Raw genomic sequence first — 21170 nt, 5'->3', positions numbered from 1 at the left:
TGGGAATGGTATTCAATAAAGTTATAGAGATCACTATATGGATTGAAACAATCAAGATGGATGTGGTACAATCGCTTGAGTGGATATTTATTGAAAGAAAGATATCAAAATAATTCAATATGTCAGTATGTTTTAATAAAGAAATCACAATCAAAATTATTTGCTATTATAACTGTATATGTTGATGACTTGAATATAATTGAAACTCCTGAAGAGCTTTCAAAGGCAATAAAATATCTTAAGAAAGAGTTTAAGATGAAAGATCTCAAAAAAACAAAATTTTGCCTTAGTTTGCAAAGTGAGCATTTAGCACATCAGTCAACTTATACAGGAAAAATTTTGAAAAGATTTTATATGAACAAAGCACATCCATTAAATATTCCAATGGAAGTCTATTCATTGGATATAAAGAAAGATATATTTCGATCTCAAGAAGATAATGAAAAACTTTTTGGTCCTGAAGTACCGTATCTTAGTGCAATTAGTGCACTTATATATCTTGCTAATAATACAAGACCAGATATTGCATTTTCAGTAAATTTATTGGTAGATATAGGTCTTCAACTACAAAAAAACATTGGAACGGAATTAAGCATATACTCCATTATCTCCGAGGAACAATTGATATGGATTTGTTTTATTCAAATAAAATAAAATTTGATCTAGTTGGTTATGCAAATTCTAGATATTTATTTGATCCACACAAAGCTAGATCTCAAACATGTTATCTGTTCACATGTGGAGGAACTACTGTATCATGGCGATCAGTGAAACAAACCATAACGGCCACTTCCTCAAATCATGTTGAAATTCTTGCAATTCACGAGGCTAGTCGAGAATGTGTATGGCTAAGGTCAATAACTCAGCACATTCATGAAACGTGTGGCTTGTCTTCTAATAAAATTTTCCAACAAAATTATATGAATACAATACAACTTGCGTAGCCCAAATGAAAGGAGGATATATTAAAGGAGATAGAATAAAGCATATTTCACCGAAGCTTTTCTATCCTCATGATCTTAAAGAAAATTGCGACATCACTGTACAACAAATTTGTTCGAATGATAACCTGACGGACTTATTTACAAAGACATTACCAATCGTGAATTTTGAAAAATTGGTGCACAACATTGGAATGAAGTGACTCAGATCTTAAGTGATCTTTTTATGAGGGGAGTAAATATATCGTATTCTTTTAGGAATATGTATTGTATGAAATATGTACTCTTTTTCCTTCACTAGGTTTTTTCCCATTGGGTTTGTCCTAGTAAGGTTTTAACGAGGCATATTTCATATATGTATATGGGCATCTAAGGGGGTATTATGAATATCATAAAAGTAGATGCCCAATGTTTAGTGTCCTAAAAGTCATGTATCATTTTTCATATTGTCCATGTGCCTTGTAATAATTCATGCTTGGTGTCCTGTAGATCCATATCCTACTTGTCACTTTACCTATAAATAGTGGCATTTTGTGGATCTCAAAAGAATGCATAGTGTTAAAATCCACTTCAAAATTCCATGAATTTTCATTTTATCCAATTTTATAATTTTAGTTATTTTATTTTATTTTATTTTTATTCATTTATTATTATTATATTATATTTTCTTCATATCCATGTTCTTGTTGTGCTTCCGAATTTCACAACAGTTAAAACATTCACCCAAGAGCAAAATGGTTTTTTAGTCTTATCCTTGATACAGTTGGTGTTTTGGGACTCCAAATACTTTGTTTAAGCACGATTTTGACACACGGGCCCAATTTAGCTTTGTATTTACTCAATGTCTACCCAATAATCACTTTAAGCTAATTAGTCATCTAATCTAGAATTAGACACACTTTAATGGTATTATCAAAGTCGGTTAACTTTTCTTTACCTTGCTTCTTATTAAGCTCATTCGAGTACATGCTTAATTTAACTAACAACGACTGAAAAGATTTATCAACCATACAAGTTGAGTCACTTTTGTACATTCAAAGTTTTAAACAAAGAAATTCTTAATTTAAAGTTTTAATTGATTACACTAACAAAAGAGGGCGTTTGACGCGCAAGTTTGGAATCTTAAGTATGAGAATGTTAAGTTTGAGGGTTTAAGCTAGGGGTTTTAGGTAGCTGGGTTTAAGAAAATTATATTTGGAGTCTAGGTTTAAGAAGTATGTATTTGGAGTGCAAGCTTTGGAAGTCTGGGATGAACAACGAATTTATAAATCTTGAGTTTGTGAAATATTTTCTTGTATTTAATAAGTGGTTAGATTTTAGATTACTTTAAATTTGTCATATTAATTATTTTAATATAGTTAAGTTTAAAATAAACTAATTTTCATATTTTTCAAATATAACTAAATTTAAATTTAAAATTGTGTTTCTTATATTTTTATTATTTTAAATTGACTAACTTAAATATATGAAAAAATTACTAATGTAAAGAAAATATGTTGGGGTAGTTTTTTTTTTTAAAAAAAAATGACTGTGTGAAAAATGAAATATATATATTTCATTTGTACAAATTGAATATCATACACGTATTTTTTTTCTTGCCTTGAATAAATTTAATTTGTAAATAAAATATTTTTTAAACGACTAATCTAAAATTAAATATTATTTATTTTATTAACATTAGTTTAGTAATTTATAATTCAAAATCAACTCAATTCAATTAAAAAATTTAGAATAATATATTTTATTTAAATTTTGGAATAGAGATTTGACTAAAATTAAATAAATTATTATTTTATTTTAAGAAAATGTAACTCATGGATTTGAATAGTGCTTACTATTCAAATCCATGAGAAAAATGTATAGTTTCCTAGACTCTTGTCCCTAAACAAGCGGTGGACTTAAGCCAAACCCTTGAAACAAACACCTCCGAAAAATTATCTAATGTTTGATTGGATAAAAAGGAAGAAAAAAATAGGAACAATTGCATTTATAGCAATTTTGCTCAAAATATTAGTAGATATAGCATAATATATATAAAAAAATACAAATATAACAAAATTTAGATAGTTTATCAGTGATATACCATATTGCTAGTAGGATTCTATCAGAGCATATCGCTAGCAAAATTTTATCAGTAGTAGAAGTTTATAACCGATAGACTTTGCTATATTTACAATTTTTTAAAAATGTTGTTATGCACTTAATTACTATCCTTAAAAATGTTACCCATTGTAATTATCTAAAAAAAAGATTGGTATACAAATTCAATGGCATATTTTAGGGCATGAGTGCGCCTCTTGTGGTCCTCCCATACGATTGGTCCTTTACTTTGATAATTGTTAAATTTTTATTTCTATATTTTCAAATATTTAATTTTAATACTTGTACTTTCAATAAATTTTAAATTTAGTCCATGTTATTAATTTGTTGTTAAATTTTTCTAAAAAAATAGTTATTAACAATTTCACAATAAATTTTGAATACAAAATCACGTAGTCTATTTTCTTATATGAAAATTATTATTATTATTATTATTATTATTTAATCAATTACATAACTTTAAATGATTAAATTTAAGATTTATTGAAAGTAGATAATTAAAACTCGAACATAAAAAACTAAAATTAAATAAGTTTTAAAGTATTAAAAACCGAAAACAATATTTTTTAGTACACCAAATATGAAGTTTTAACTATCTTCAAGTTGGGCAGTTCTTGAAATTCAACATTATTCTCTTTTGTTTTTTTCTCTCTCCTCTTAGGTGCGAGAAAAAGATGCCGAATCTCTTTAGAATTGTGAAAGATTTTACACAATGCATATATTTTACGCTACAATAGATTTTGATCCCAATATATAATAATTAATAATAAATTAGAAAAAGTACTGGTGGAAATAAGTAGTTTTTTCTCTCTTTTTTTTTTCTTTTTGAAAATAGGAGATAGGTAGCTTTTTGACTGAGGACAAAACTCCATTTTTACAAGTAATGTTCAATGGGTGAGAAGGAAGGTGGAATACATTTAATAGTCTTTAAATATTGGTTTGATTACAAGTTCTTTTCTATGATTGTGTTGATAAGTTTTTCAAAAGTGTGTTGAACTTTAAATTTTTAATTTTGTATTTATTAAATTTGAAATTTTGAATCAATCATAAATTGTTGTGCCATTTCTCAAATTATGATTAAATAAATCGATAAATTATTATGTCATTTCTCAAATTATGACTAAATAAATCATTAAATTTGGGACCAATTAAAGGTTGTCATGTGTTCCAAATTGAAATTGAAGACATAAATTGACAAATCCTGATGATGTCACGTGTTTTTATTATGACAGTTGGATTAGATCAAATTAATTTGATCCAATTTGATATTATTATTTGGGCTAAAATCCAATTCAGCTAAAGAACATGTTTAATTTGACCCACATGTCAAATATGGTTTGAATCCAATTAGTTTGACTCAAAGGCTAGGTCTATGGACTAACTAAATAGGAGAAATCAACACAAACACAAATTCAACTCTACGAAACACGTTTCTTCGAAAACTTTGTGCCAATAGTATTTAATACATTTGTTACTTTCTTCAACTTTAATTGTGTATTTAATAATTTTCTATCATATTCACATTTTTTTTAAATTCACTATTATTTTTAGACAAACAAAAACTGAATTTTGTGTTTTATATAGAGAAAAACACATTTCATGCCTAACAAATCTATGAATTTCTTAAAATTTAAAATATTGCAATAATTTATTATATCAAAAATTGAAAGTTTAGACCTCATTTGATAATCATTTAGTTTTTTGTTGTTGAAAATTAAGTTTATTTTATCCACATTTCTTACCATATTTGCATCATTCTTAAGTACAATGATAGAATTCTCAGTCAAATTCCAAAAACAATAATAACTTTTTGAAAGTTATTTTTTTTAGTTCCCAAAATTTGGCTTGATTTTTCAAATCATTGTTGAAAGGTAGATAACAAAGAAAGAAATTTGGATGTGGAAGTAGTGTTGGTAGGCTTAATTTTAAAAAACAAAAACAAAAACCAAAATGATTACCAAACGAGGTCTTAATATTTGAATTTTGTGCTCCAAAGGACAGAAATGAAAACAAAAAACTAAAAAAACCATCTACATATTTTAATTGGAAATAGTAAAAAGTCCCATAAGGAATGATTATTTGATTAGACTCTCTTTTTGTGTGTTTAATATGACGATTCAAACCTCAAATCTTTTAATTGTTGGTATGTATAAATTATGTTTGTTTTGTTTTTTTTTTCCTTGATTATTCTCTCTAAATTCACTGTACATACCCAAAAATTAAAGTTTAGTACATTTATTTACACGTCTCTAACATATTTCTCTTTAAAATGGGGAATGTGTCGTAGGTGGTGAGTGAAGGAGAGAAAAAATGGGGTAATTAAGGAGGAGTGAGAAAAAAAAACAATTTTAGAAAAGAAAAAAAAAACAATTTAATGCACATGATTTTCATATTTGTGTATTTTTTATTTTTTTGTTTTTAATGATCGAAGATTAATAGGGGTGTTATAGAATTTTGGACTTAATTTTTTTTTATGTAATATTGTAACCTATTAGGTTGTTCATAAAAAAAAAAAGATGGATTTAAGACATTTTTGTAATTTGGTCTATTTAATTAGGTTATTAGTGTAGAAAAAGCCCAAGAATTTAAAGGGTCGTTTGAGCCCTCCAATTTGGAATGGATTATAGTCCACTCAACACTAGGAGTGTATTAAAAAAATAGGGGTAAAAGTTTTTTTAACCGCCTATTTTGCTACAACAACACTATTTACAACTCTTAGTAATTAAAATAATCAATTCTCTCTCCTTCTATGTTTCCAATGACTCCACAACCAACGATCAACTTCAACAACAACATAATTACTGTCAGCGATACTGCCGTTGCATCACAACTCACTTTGACAACAAACAGAGACCTCTTGAACTCAAATTGAAATATTGTGCACCTCAAACACAGACATTTTGAACCTAAATTAAAATACTCTGCATCCTTAACATATACTATTCGACCCTATGAACTTTTTATTACCCCACCATGGTAAAGAAGCTGTAAAAGAAAATAAGCACAACTTCTAAAGATAAAAAATTGAAAATAAAAAGTTCATCAAACCAAACTCAAGAATCAAAATGATTATCAAGTGAAAACTTTTTTTTTTTTTTTAATAAAACTAACCCTAACATAAGCATTTAAGATTTGGAAGCCACACGGAAGGAAAAAAAAAAAAAAACTTTTAAGACACTAAGATTTACAAATAAAATATAGTCGAACCTACATTAGAGTTGTATTAATTATCTTTTCAAGGAATTTTAATTAATGAAGTTTATTATTATTATTATTTTTTAATAGTATGAAGTTTCATTTCAAAATCAATTAGTAATAGGAGGAATAACTCAACTATCTTATCAGAAGTATGAGATCCCTTAATTTTTTCAATATGAGATTCTTAACAAAGTCTACACATAATTATTAACCTCAAAACAAAAGCAATATTATTGAATAAGAACCATGTAGCTTTTTAAAATAAAATAAAATAAATATTGTAGTTTTTGTAATATTTTAAAAATTATGACGATTTTGAGGTGAATTCAAAATTAATTAGTTGGTTAAATTATAAATTTGATCCATATAAATTCAATTCTAACTTTTAAAATTATAGAAATTAAATTCTCAAAATCATAGAGGCCATATTTAATATATATATATATATATATATATATATATATATATATATATATATTTATTTATTGATAAAAAAATGGTTGTATTTGAGGTTGAAATTATCAATTATATATCTAATAGATTAAATATTTTTTAAATTAAGGAATTTAATATAACATAAAATTATAATCAATAAACTTTTCATTTGGTGTTAATAAACATGTGAAGTTTAAAAGCGGTCAGAATTTGTCAAAAAATTATTAGGCAAAAAGATTTAAAGTCGTAGATATGAAATAAAAATTTAATGACTAATTAAGGCGTATTTTGGATTATCTTAGAAAAAAAAATATATTTTAAAAAAAGTTATATTTCATTTAAATACTTTTAATAAAAACTATTAAAAATAAAAAGAATCATATGTTTGACAACTTCTCTCAAAAATGTCTTTATTATAAATTTTTTTAGTTTGATATATACTAAAAATATTTTTAGTAATATCTATAAATAACGACTACGAAATATTATAAACTAATAATTTAAAATAATGGTGGTAGAAGTTGGTGGAAGTGATCGCCAACGGCGATGGTAGTGACTAGAGTTGGTTGCAAATGACCAGAGTTGAGGGAAGGTGGCCGCGAAGTTGTCTTAACATTGGTGGAAGAAGTTGGTTGCTAGAATTGGTCGGTGGTAATGATGACTGATGGAAGGTGGTGATAGCCACAACAACATAGTAGAATGAAAGTGAGGTAAATAATTGTTTGACGTTTTAGTAATTTTAAGAATTATATAAATTAGGGAAAGATTAACAATTAAATATCTAAAAATCATTTTTTTTATCACTGGTTTATCCTAATCAACTTATTATATAAATTTATTTTTTAAATTCTATTGGGAATAGTTGTTAAATAATTAATTTTTCTTAATATAATCTATTTTTTAAATTAAAGACTTACAAAAAGTATTTCAAACGTACCTTAAATATAAAACTAAAAATTGAAGAAGTTAATACAATTATAAAAAGATGAAATTTGTAGAGAATTCTGAAATGAGAGCGACAGAGAAGAGACATTGAACAAATCCAAGGAAAAAGAAAAGAAGAAAAAAAAAGAGAAAAAGAAAAAGAAAAAGATGATTTCAATTTCCTTCTTTCCTTTTGAATTGTGTCCTTATCCATTTGGAGCCCAATCAAGCACCTCCACGTGTCTTTTCTGTCATGTTTTCTTGTGGGCAAAACAATTTGTTCCAAAGAGGATAACCGATAATATCAATATTTAATGAGTTATTAATAATAAAATATTATGAAACAAACCAGAAATTACTTTTGACATGAAAATGATCCTTTACAATTAATTTATTCTATTTATTCATTTACGTAGATTTGTCACTTCGAACATATTTCAAATGGTACGAATGTTAATAACTACAAGATATTTCGTTTAAATCTTCACAGTTCTATGATATTAAAAAATAATTTTAATAAATTTCATCTATTACAATTATACGATCTAATCTTCTATATTATAGTCGTTGAACTTAAAAAGAAATAAAAACTATATATTTAATACTTGAAAATTATTGTAAATATAAAATACATCAATATGGACGATTATGGTGAAATCAATCTTAAAAAATTATGGATTTATAAATATTTATTTTTTAAAGGGTTAGAGTACAATTTAGACCAAAACTTCTACTCCATCACTTTTATTTTATCCAACTATCTGCTTTTTTCGGTCACATATAATCATATCATGTTACATGATGTCAAATCGTTACTTTTTGTCTAATTAATAATATAATATAATATATGTGAAGTTAAACTACGGATGATGAAGAATATTTGAATCAAATTAGAATCTTTCTAATTTGACTCTCAAACATTGTAATTTTCTTTTTCTTTTTCTTTTTTTTTTTTTTTTTTTTTTTTTAAGAAAATTGAATTGTCACGTAAAAAATGAGGGATAAATGGAGACAAGTGTATCTAATAATTGTTCAAATATTATTGACTGAATTAAAAATTTGACTAATAAAAAAAAATGATACTTGCTTAAGTTTCCATAGAAATGTATTTCATTATGAGAATGATAATGTTGGAAAATATGAGTGGATTTTTGGATGATTTTTTTTTTATAACTATTTGATTTTTTTTTTCTTTTTAATTTCTTGAAAATGTACTAGTTTATCTCATAATTTACATTTGACTTTCTAGTCAAATTAAAAAACAAAACGCAAATATTTAGAAAAAAAAAATTAATTTCAAAATTTAGTTTGAATTTTGAAAATTCCATTAAAAGGTAGATAATAGAACAAATAAACGAATTGGTAAAAGTGGTGCTAACGAACTTAATTATATTAAAAAAAATTAAAATCTCATTTTGTACCGATTTCGTTTTTCGTTTTTGATATTTATGTTTATTTCCATCTATCTCTAATATGTATTTTACGTATCTTAAAGAAACACTTGAATTTATAATCAAATTCTATAAACGAAAAATAAGCATTTGAAAACTACAACCTCATTTAATAACCATTCGAGTTTTGTTTTTGGTTGTTGAAAATTATTTTTGAGCTTACTTTCTCACAGATTCTTGATCATGGTTTTCATCTTTCGTAACTAAACAATTTGAATTCTCACAGACTAAAAAAACAAAACTACTTACTACTTCAAAAATTGTCTTCAATTTTGAAAATACTCATAAAATGTGAAGAACATAGCAACTTACTGGTGAAATGGGTGTTTATAGGTTTAATTTTAAAAAATCAAATAGTTGTCAAATATAACTTACTTTTTTAATTTTTAAAATTTGACATGGTTTTAAGAACATGAATAGAAAATGGATAAAAATACCTAAAAATTTACGAGTGAAAGTAGTGTTTATAAATTATAAGTTTAATTTTAAAAAATAAAAAATAAAAAATCAAATGGATAAGCTAAGTAGTTGTGAAAGGAGGTTTAAACTTGTGAAAAGGAATAGTGGATTAGATAGCGGAAAAATCTTTAAAAAGGGAAAAAGGAAAGGGAAAGCACATCAAAAAGGAAGAGAAAGTTTTGGCCGAAAGTGCCAAATTTTGGGAATCTATCCAATGCCAAAATGAGGTGAAAATTATGAGAACAACTCTCCTTTTTTTTTTTTTTTTTTTTTCTTTTTTCTTTTACTTTCGCTTTTCTTTTCTTTTCTTGTCTTTTTTTTTTTAAAGGAGATTATGAAACAAACAAATAAATATCTAAAAATTGGTAAAGAAAAGCTTTCCATAAATCTATGGAATAATTGAAAATGACTTTATTATTGGCCCTTGATTTGGACTAAAATTTAGATTTCAACCTTACAAACGATGTAGGGATGAGATTTCTCGTGATACGATGTGATTTATGGGCTAACAAAGTGGAAGATGGTGAACATTTGAATCGTGTTGAAGAAGGCAATGAAAAGAACTGTTTTGAACATTGATTTGGAATCAAGATTATTGATTGGGTAGGGTTAGATTTTTTTTTTTTTTAAAGTACATTGATGATAGGAGAATCAAACTACAAACTTCTTAGTCAACACATTTATATGTCAGTTGAGTTATATTCGTTTTTGTCCTAAGTTACTTTTTTATTACTATTTTAAACTTTTATTTTTTTAAAAAAAATATTCATATTACTTGAATTTGTGATATTATATAACTTTTAAGTTTACTACTTGGTTACATTTTAAATTAGAAAATCGTGATATCCAATTCTAATCATAATCTATTTGATAACGATCTTGTTTCTTGTTTTTTATTTTTTATTTTTACTCTTTCTAATAATTAGAAACATAAACGTGTTTGATATATATATATATATATATATATATTTTTTGTGGTTCTAGTGAAATAAAATTTGTCACACATAATATAATGAAATATATAAGATGGATTAAAACGAATAGAAAACCATTATAAACCAAAAAAACAATAAATAAATAATTATAATAAATTTTAACGATCAATTTTTAATTGCCCAACATGATACATATATTTGTGCAAATATTTAGGAAAGAATTAATCATATATATCCGCATCTATTTATTTGAGTAGCAATCTTTTTTTTCCTTTAAAAATGTTTCATATTAGCCAATCATATCACATATAAAATATTTTTTTAAAAAAAAAAATAAATAAAAAAGGGACTGAGAAAATTTTTCTTTAATAAATAGTTAACATGAACATCTTATTAATGTATTTGTTTATACCAAAATTGATGAAAAATAATAGATATTTAAAATTTTAAAAATAACGAAAAAACTTGTTAATGAAAAGAAAAAAATAAAAATGATAAAAAAAGTAGAGAAATTTTCACATACAGGAAAATAATGTCAAACTAGAAATAACAAAAAAAAAAAAAAAAACGGATAGACATTGATAGACTTCTATCAACCTCTATCAATGATAGACTTTTATCTATTTCAATACTGATATTATCAATGATAGACTTATATAAGTTTCTTTCACTGATAGATACTAATAGACTTCTATCAGCTTCTATCAATGATAGACTTCTAAAAGTTTTTATCACTGGTAGACGCTGATAGACATTGATAATATTATCTATCACAACTATAATTAAAATTTGTTATACGTGTAAATGTTTTTCCTTATTTTTATATTTTTTAAAATGCCAAAAAAAAAAAGTAAGAAAACGAGAGTGGAGAGAACGGGGGATACATAAAAAAAAATTAATTAATTTTAAAAAATGAAAATATAAAAAGGATAATAAAAAACTACCATAAGTACATTTCTTGACTTTTTTTTTTTCAATCTTGATTCCACTATTGAAGAAAGTATATCAATGATACATCTATAATCTGTCAATATTAGTTGTTTCGTGATTTTTTCAATATAATGAATAGGGGTATTCAAAAAACTCGATGACTTGAAAAAATCGATTAACCCCACCCAATCCGTACGGTTTGGGTTGGGTTATCAACTCATTTGGATTGGGTTGAGTTCAAATAAATGAAAATTTTATAGGTTGGGTTGGTTCATAGGTTCACCTAATATAATCAAAACCAACCCGAATTTATTATTAACTTTGAAATATATATTTCTGGTTACTTATAACATAATTATTTAAATCGATTTTAATTTTATTTAATTATAATATTTTTTGAATAATTTATTTTTCAACCACTATTAAAAGTAGTTTCTTTGTACTTTAAAAAGAAAATTTTCACTATATAAATTAAAATTGAGTAGTTAATCTTAATTTAATATATGAAAATAATTAAATTAAATTTTTATATATCTACGTTTTGCTTTTTTTTGGAACAAAATCTTAAACAATTGATCCGATTAACCCTGACCAACTCAATCCAAATATTTCATGGCTGAGTTAAGTTGGGTTCATTTTTTGATAAGGGTTATTTGGGTTGAAGAAATTTATAACCCGAACAATTGGATGAATCTAAAAAGTCTTTGAACTCAATCCAATCCAATCCATTAACACTCTAGTTCTAATGAAAAGAAAATGAGTTGATGGAAGAGAGAGAAAGAGGATATATGAAAGAAAAACTTGATGAACTTGAAAGGGTAGGAGAGAGAAAGATGTGTTGTAATGAATTAAGGTTGTAGTGGGGTGGTTGGGTTTGTAATGAATGTGTTGTTATAATGAGTTGAAGATTCCAAACCAACCCTTAACCCAACAAACATTAAAAAACATAGCTTTCGACTCCAAACTCATTCTAAACCAACCACATTACAACCCTACTAAGATAAGATGCTATAACATATATAAAAAAGTGAGAAACTAATAAATTTATAACACTATAATTTATATGTTTTAATTCCTTTTTCAAATTTGACTTTGTTTAGTAAAAGTAAAAATGAATAAAAAATATATTAAGATACGATTTTGGCCACTATATTTTGACACTTGTTCAACCCTAGTTTCTATACTTTCGGTCTCTAATTTTAGTCTTTTTATTTTCAATAAAAACTTAAACTTGTTTTTGTATTGTTGATTTTTCTTTTTTTTTTTTTTTTTTACTATCTATTAGTATTTACATGGTATATTTTGAAAATATTTTAATTTTTAGGTCAATATGTCAAATTTATTATGTAGTGTACAAACAAATTCACAAAAGCATCAAACTCAATACCACTTAATCATTTATTCAAATAAAAAAAAAATGTAACTCTCATCCTACCATGCTTAGTAAAAACGTACTATAAACGTGTTTAGTTTGGAGTTTGTATTGAATAGATTCTTAAAGAAAAAAAAGAACTTAAAAGGATATGAGAGCAATAACTAAACATGTCGAAAACAAAATTACTCTTTCGACTTTCGTAAAATTCCTAGAGAGGAGAACAAAACTGTCCATTATCAAGTAGCTTTATATCTTTTTCTGGGTCATTTGGATCTTGAAAAAAAGAGTCTTTTCTCCTATCGTTTTATCTCTTATTCTTGAGAGGGATTGATGTTTTGATGTTTGGTCTCTTTGGTCAGTGGTTTCTAGTTTTATTTATCTCTACTTTGAAAAAAAAGTCTTTGACTTGGGAGATAATTTTCCACAAGTAATTAAAATAACGTAAAAGATCACTCAATTCATTCAAACGTTCGAAATATATAAGAAGACATAAGAGAATATATAAGTTACATCCATATTTCTGAACTTTAGTTAACTATCAAAACAATTTATCACTTTAATTACCATATATAAACTTTAATTAACTATCAAAACAATTTATCACTTTAATTACCATATATATATATAAGGGTTAATTTGGAAATTTTCTTCCAAGTTCTCTATTCTTTAAACAAATATTCTCAACTACTTTTGGTATTTCTTAATGGTTTCATCATTCACTATAGTCTTTAGCCTTTTATAATTTATTCATCAAAATTCTTAAAAACCAATTTACAATAATAAAGAAGTTATTTCTCAAAACAATTCTAGTGACAATCCAAAATTCTATATATAAGTTAGGGTAAATATTAATTTAGACCCTTAAATTTCAAGATCATATCAATTAAAATTCTGCATTAATAATTTTATATCATAACTTTTATAATTATACCAATTTATACTCTCCTCCAAATTTCAATCGACAAATATCGTATGAAACTTATAATTACAATCCACTAAATTCTTAACTTTTCATAAGTCAATCAATTTAGATCCTTCATTATGGTTACCTTTAAAAATCATTTATACATAAATCTCAATATGTGTAGATTTCATCAAATGTTGGGTTAACAAAATAGACGACTAAAGTAAATGCACAAATAAATTTTAAAGGAAACTTTGTCTAAATGTCTAATTGATTCATTTATGAAAATTTACGAGTTTAACTAAAACAATGGTAAGTTTCACATGAATTTTTTTCAAACGAAATGTAGTAGAAGATGTAAATTGATATATTTATAAAAGTTCAGAATTTAAATTGAGATAATTATCAATTGAGGTTTTAAATTGATATAATCCCTAAAATTTAAGGGTATAAATAATAAGAGAATTGTTTGACAATTTTGAGTAGATTAAAGTTGGTAGCTGTTTACCATTTTTGTAATAATTTTTTTAAACAATTTACAAAATTTCTAAATAAAAAAATATAGTTGAAATGAATCTAATTCAATATATATAATTCTTATATTATCAATATCGAAATTAGAGGTTTGATTTCTCCAATAGGGTCAAATGTGTTTAATATATATACATTGAATAGGAGTGTCCATGTCATTAGGCTTTTTAGCTATAAATTCTTATATTTTAGATTTTATATGATTTGTAGTTTTCATTGGCTGGTGCATGGGTGATACACGTGGCACAAAGTGGAGTATAGAAGAGGGTATTTAAATTGTGACGTGTCTTCGTGTTATTGCACAACACAAACCACCTAAGAAATATGTCAAATACTAAATAAATACAACTCCAATAAATCGCCTTTTCTCTCTTACTAATAAAAAAAAATAATATCAATTTTTAGAATATCTAATATTTTTGTTCATGAGAAGAAAGGAATTGTTGATTTGGATAAATCTAATAATTTATTTTAGTTCAATGGTAATTGAATCATAACCAAATTGTTCATTAAAAATATCATATTTAAAATATAAGACATTAGTCACTTAGAGAAAATGATCTTTTAACTCAATTGTAATTACAAAACAACTCAAAAAGGGTATCAACTTGTATTATAGTTACTTGTATATAGTGACTATATTTGTAACGACCCAAATTTTGATTTAGACTGCTTGTGAAATTTACAAATCCATGGAGAGAAATATTTTCTTTTTTAAAAAAATCAAAATCCTTTATTTGGGAGTCCAATGAAAATGTTATTGAAAAGAATAACCTAAATACAATGGATCTAATTAATTGAGACAATATCGTAACATAATTTCTAGAGTAAAAACATTAAAACATGAATTAAAATGAGTGTACAAAATGTTGACATTGACACCACGACACAACCAACAAACATTTTGTCACTCTTTAGCATAAATTTTAAATTTACCTATGAAATAAATTTAGAAAAATATTGAATATTAAAGACATAATGTCGTGGGACCTAAATTATTTTTGTCAAAACATATAATTTTTTTTGCCTACTGTGGACATCTCACTCCATTTCTCTAGATAAATGGACATCAATTTGGACCTAAATTAGTTACTTTTCCCTCAAAATCTTACCAAAGTGACAAAAAAAAATTTCATGTAATTTTTTCCAAATAAATATGGAAAATAGAAGAAGATAAATACAAGAAGATGAAAAATCATTCATAATAATGAAAATCTACCGCTTTCCATTTCATTACGACATTTCTCTTTAATATCATTGTTATCTCTACATTCAAATGAAGTCTTATATGTGTAGATATTGTGGATTAACAATTTTAAAACAAAATCTTTACTTAGTATCTAGATTGATTCACTTACATGTAAATTTTGATTCACTTATATGTAAGTTTAAGATTTTAATCGATACATCTATCAGTTTTCTTTTTCCTTTTTGAAACAATTGGTTTAGGATTTTAATTAATTTAATTGATTTTAATTTTTTTTTTAATAAGTTAAAGAATCCATTAGGCACAAAATTGAAAGATAAAGAACCTATAAGACATAAATTGAAAGGCTTTTTTTAGTTCAGTAACATGTGGAGATAGGGGCACGAACTTTGACCTCTTGATTGATGATATACAGTTTAGCATAGTGTTAGCTTTTGAAAAGAACTAATTTTATGCCTCTAATCACAATTGCTTGTTATGTTTAATGTTTTTAATTACTTATTTTTGTATGAATTCAAGCAAATCATAAATTTCAAAGATTTGTTGGCCATTCGGGGTTAATTTGGAGATATTCGGAGTGATGTTGAGCATTCGAGGCTTCAAATGATGCAAAAAGATGATAATACCCCAAGGAGGCTTGTTGCAGCAACGTTATTTCCAGAGGCGATGAAGCATTGCAGAGCCGCAATGATTTGAATTTTCACGAACTACACCACCTTGACGTTGTGACACTATGCTCGTGATTCCTTATATATTCTCTTCATTTTTCTAGGGTTTATCATGTTAGAAACTATGAAGGCCGAGAAGTTCTCTCAAACTTCTCTAGATTTCTCTTTCACTTTGGATTGTAATTATGGATCGGATGCTCCCACTTTACATCTTGTCTATGAAATGTTGAGGTAAGGATTTTTCTAGTTTTTGGGAGTAAGAACCAGTTTTTCTTTATTAAACTGCATCTTGATTTACTTTGAATCTTGTTTGATTTAGATATATGTTCATGTATGGATTGACGCCCTTACCTATAAATGTATGCTTTTGCTGGGATTTATAGCTTGCACGTTCTTTCTTGTTCGTCTAGCTAAAACCACGAGTAGCAAAGGTTCAATGTATGTATGCTAAGGAATATAGATTATCCATAGACCTTAAGATGCATGCTAAACCTAGGTTCAAAGAAAATTTGGTATGTTAATTAGGCTATCCAATTGAGTTAATCACACAATGAAACCCTTAAGCTTAATGCAAATATATATGGACACTATCAAGCTAATAGGATTGAAGTATCTAGTTTAATTATGACTTAGACTTTAATTGATAACGAGGGTGCTTGCTTGGTTTAAATCGACGAGTTGACTGCTTTTTGCGTCAATGAGTTTGGTTAGACCAAGTAAAGTCATTGTGCAACCATAAAATCAAGCGGATGTTTAATGGAGAGAATTTGATGATTGAAATTGCATTGGAATCCTTTCTTGCTCTTGGAACTAGAATTTACGATCCTAGGTTACACTTACCCGCTTTATTTATTTATACTCATTTATCTCTATTTCACTCCAACATCTACCCTCCCTAATTTACCACTATAACTAGGAAATTGACTTTACTAAACTTATTCTTATGCTTCTTGTATATCAACCTGAACTTGCCACTATTGCTATACCTTTGTAGTAGTAATAGAGTTTGGTATTATGAATTGTATTTGATCAGAAGGACCTCAACAAGCTTTTACTATCATATAGTGATTACACAAATAAATATAAAAGGCTATGTAATTTTTTTTAAGAACAACTCATCTTCTTTCAAGAGTTCCCTCCCCCCACCTCTCTCCCAATTTCTTTCAAAAGTTGGTATATACGGTTACTTTTGATCTTTTATAAATGTCTCAAAACTATCTTCAGAGTAGACATTTGTTAGAGTTTTAAATAAAAATTAAGACTTGGAAGAGATGTGGGTGACCTAGAGTAGTGTGATAGTGTTAGTCGTCCAACTTTTCTAGTCTCAATTTTCATCTTAACAGAATTTTTTTTTTCCAAAAAGATTTTTGAAATGATTATGAGAAATTAAGAGTCACAAGATAATTTTTGAAAGAGTATGATACTTTTGAAATAATGGACAAAGTTTAGGTATAATTTTGGTTTAGGTCAGGTATAATTTTGGTTTAAATACTACTTTAATCTCTGGTATTTGGATTTGGTTTCTTTTAGTCATTGTATTTCTAAAATGTTCATTTTGACATGTAACTTTTGTTCATTTTGATACTTGAATTTTAAAAAACTAATCATTTTGGTCCCTTAAAAATAAAACAAAAATAAAAACGAAAGGATTAACATGATAACTTAAATAACACGAGAACCAAAATAAATGTTTTGAAAAAATAAGACAAAAATAAATCCAAATTAAAAATATAGAAATCAAAATAAACGTAATTGTATCACGACCCAAAATAAACGAAGGTGAGAAGTAGAGAAAACAAAATAATATTTAAAATTTAATTAAAAAAAAAGTAAAATCGTCGGTGGGGCAATAGGGGAGAGAAAGTTTAAAGCATGAGAATATGAATGTGAATTTGTGGCACTCAGTTTTCTCTGCTCCAACTCACTCCATATAGCCTTTCATCCAACTCCTTATCCCTCACCAATTTTCTTCTTCTTCTTCTTCTTCTTCTTCAACCCAAATCCATGGAGTCCCAATACATTCAGAGGCACCACAGCCACAATCCCACAGATAACCAGTGCTCCTCCGCCATTTTCAAGCACATCAAAGCTCCCGTTCACCTCGTACGTCTCTCTCTCATCTTTCTCTTTTCCTTTTCAATTTCAGATTGCTTCACTCTATTCAAATCCTTTTTCCTATACTACTTGTATTTTGGGTCATAGATTCAGCACTTCCCCTAATGATCAGGCATCAATTCGCTCTCTGAAATGAATTTTGTTGTGAATTGAAATTTTGATGTTGATTTTTTAGGTATGGTCTTTGGTTAGGAGCTTCGATCGCCCACAGAGGTACAAGCCTTTTGTTAGTCGGTGTGTGGTGAGAGGAGATAGCCTTGGAATTGGGAGTCTTAGAGAAGTTGATGTTAAATCTGGGCTTCCTGCTACTACCAGCACTGAGAGATTGGAGCTTCTTGATGATGATGAACATATACTTGGTGTCAAGATTGTTGGTGGTGATCACAGGCTCAGGGTATTGTTATCCCCTTTTCTTTTAACGCTCTTTCTTGGTTTCTCTTTCAGGGATTTGCTCTTCATAAATTTGCTTCATAAATATTTCAAACTTGCCCCTATTCAACTACTATTTATAGCTCTAAAGTTTAAGTTCATAGGTTATGTAAATTTCATCACATTGGTTGTGAGGTTTGAGGTCTAATGACAATCTCGAGATTTTCTTCCTTGATACTTTGTTAAACCACGGTGGGTGGTTGAATCACCGGTTGACCAAAAAGTTTAACTAATGGATGAAATAAATTTAATATCATATCATCTAATACTCCTCTCAAATGGAAATCAATATTAAATGAGAAGGAAATAATATTGCAAGAGTTTGAACACAAGACCTCTAGGCAACCTGCGTTGATACTATGTTAAATTTAATATTACACCTTCTAACTAAATTCAAAAGTTCAACCAGATAGGTCACCAAAAAATTCAAATGATTGTTAATGTTAATGGGAGGATGATGTTACAAGGTTTGAACATCGGATCTTCTTCTCCATATCATGTTCTACTACTATTAAACTCAAAAACTTAAGTTGATATCAGAACGTGTGAATTTTCCCAATAGAGTTGTAAAATGATGCAAATGTTGATTCTATGATAGGAACTTGATTGTCTTGAATACTAATGCAAGTTGTAGAACAATTTGAAAGCATTTTAGAATTGATTTCTTTGACGTCCTGAATTCTTTGCAGAACTACTCTTCGATCATCACTGTCCATCCCGAAGTTATCGATGGAAGACCGGGGACACTGGTGGTCGAGTCATTTATTGTGGATGTGCCTGAGGGGAACACCAAGGAGGAGACGTGTTTCTTTGTCCATTCCCTTATAAACTGCAACCTCAAATCACTGGCTGATGTCTCCGAGAGGATGGCCGTGCTGCAGGATGCAGTCAAACCGATTCATCCATACCGGGTATAGCCAGAACAGGTGTACAACCAGAGCAAAGGAAGCGTTTTCTATAGATTTTTCTACGTCGCTGCAGATTTGCCATCTCATTGGAGACTCACCCAGTATCCTCTTCTGATTTTGTTTTCATATATTTTCTGAATGTGCTAGGATGGTGTCTTATGTTGATACTCTTTGTTTCAGCATTGTCCCTTTGGATCTATGGAACTCCTCAAAACTGGGAAATGTGGAGTTCTTTTTTTTGCTTTCATTTGTTATATATGTATTGTAGTATAGAGATGCTTTGATCCGTGTGTGGATACTTGAGGTGTTATGTATATAATATGAACTTTGAGATGGTATGACAATCACTCTGTTTTTACTTTTGCTCAAGTCCCCTTTAGTTTTTGATAGAAATCTATCTTATCCTAAGCTAGAATTTGCATAATTAGTATCTTAATTTTAATTCCCACATAAATTTGATATGCATTCCATCTGTTATTTTACTTTTATTTTTCTATGATTTAATAGTATATCATGTGATGGGGATTAGAGGTAAACTTGTATTTTTTGAAGTATGAGTTAAGAACATTTTTTATAATGTAAAAATATCTCAAAATCGACTTATATGGTTAAATTCTTTGAATTTTATCCATTAAAAATTTAAAAATAGGTTCCAAGCAAAATTTCAAGAATTTGAAAAATGCAATTTTAAGGTTGGGTAAGTTAGTTATGTTAGGGGTGTTCAAAAGATCTGACAACCGAACAATTTGAACTACCCAATCCAACTTAACCCAATCCAAAATGTAAGGGTTGGGTTGGGTTAGGTTAGTTTTGTTTCTAGGTCGGGTTGAGTTAAACTTTTTCTATTTTTGTTGGGTTTGGGTTGAGTCGTGGGTTGGTTAAAAAAGTATCGGGTTGACCCAATCCGATCCAAATTATATATATTAATAAAAAAAGATATTTCTTATTTAAAGTTTGATTATTTTGTATTAATTGCTTTGTGAATTTTTAATATATATATTTTAAAATTGTTATGCTATTCATCTTTTTTAAAGTTTGTAATAAATATCATTGATATTTAATATTTAACGTTTGGATTCTATGAGATTTTAGTTATTAGTAAGCGTTGTAGATAAATTTATATATTTTTACTAAAATGAAAAAAAAAAAGTTATAACCCGACAACTCAACTCAACTCAACCTAAATTTTAAGGGTTGGGTTGGGTTGGGTTAATTTTTTTTTTTTTTTTTGGGTCTTTTGGGTTATCAAATCAACCAATCCAAAATTTCAGGTTGGTCTAAAAGACACCCTCAACCAAACCCAATTCAATCCATGTACACCTCTAGAGCATGCTAAGTATATAAAGATAGTGTAACGTCTAAGCTCTAGGTGAGCTTAAGGCATTTTCTCTAATTATTTGTTATTTTCTATTAATTTTGGTTTTAAAATCCATAATTGGATTGAAATGGAGTTAATCTTATTTGCTTGATTTGAATTAGGGCCAACAATATATTAAGAACCAAGGTAGTATGGGATGCTTTTGTTCCACATTGGTTAGAATGGGATGACCAATGTGGTACTTAAGTGGCTTGGCTCTCTTTCACCAATATCTAGCTTTTGGGGTATGGTTCTCCAAGGTGCTTAAGTACCTAATAATGGTATTAGAGTTGATTGGTGTGT

General features: G+C 27.2%; 1 protein-coding gene across 1 annotated transcript; it reads left to right on the top strand.

Annotated features, from left to right (window-relative positions):
* The first annotated feature begins 17900 nt into the window (after positions 1–17900).
* On the top strand, positions 17901–19879 carry LOC120087267 (abscisic acid receptor PYL5-like). The gene is made up of 3 exons (XM_039044210.2): positions 17901–18161; positions 18349–18567; positions 19292–19879. The coding sequence occupies exons 1-3, from the start codon at positions 18063–18065 to the stop codon at positions 19517–19519; spliced, it is 546 nt and encodes a 181-aa protein (XP_038900138.1). The 5' UTR covers positions 17901–18062; the 3' UTR covers positions 19520–19879.
* The last annotated feature ends 1291 nt before the right edge of the window (positions 19880–21170 follow it).

Source organism: Benincasa hispida, chromosome 9 (genome assembly GCF_027475165.1).
Source record: "Benincasa hispida cultivar pf3 chromosome 9, pf3_genome.v1.1, whole genome shotgun sequence".
Classification (NCBI taxonomy): Eukaryota; Viridiplantae; Streptophyta; class Magnoliopsida; order Cucurbitales; family Cucurbitaceae; genus Benincasa; species Benincasa hispida.
This window is presented reverse-complemented; position numbering and strand designations above follow the sequence as displayed.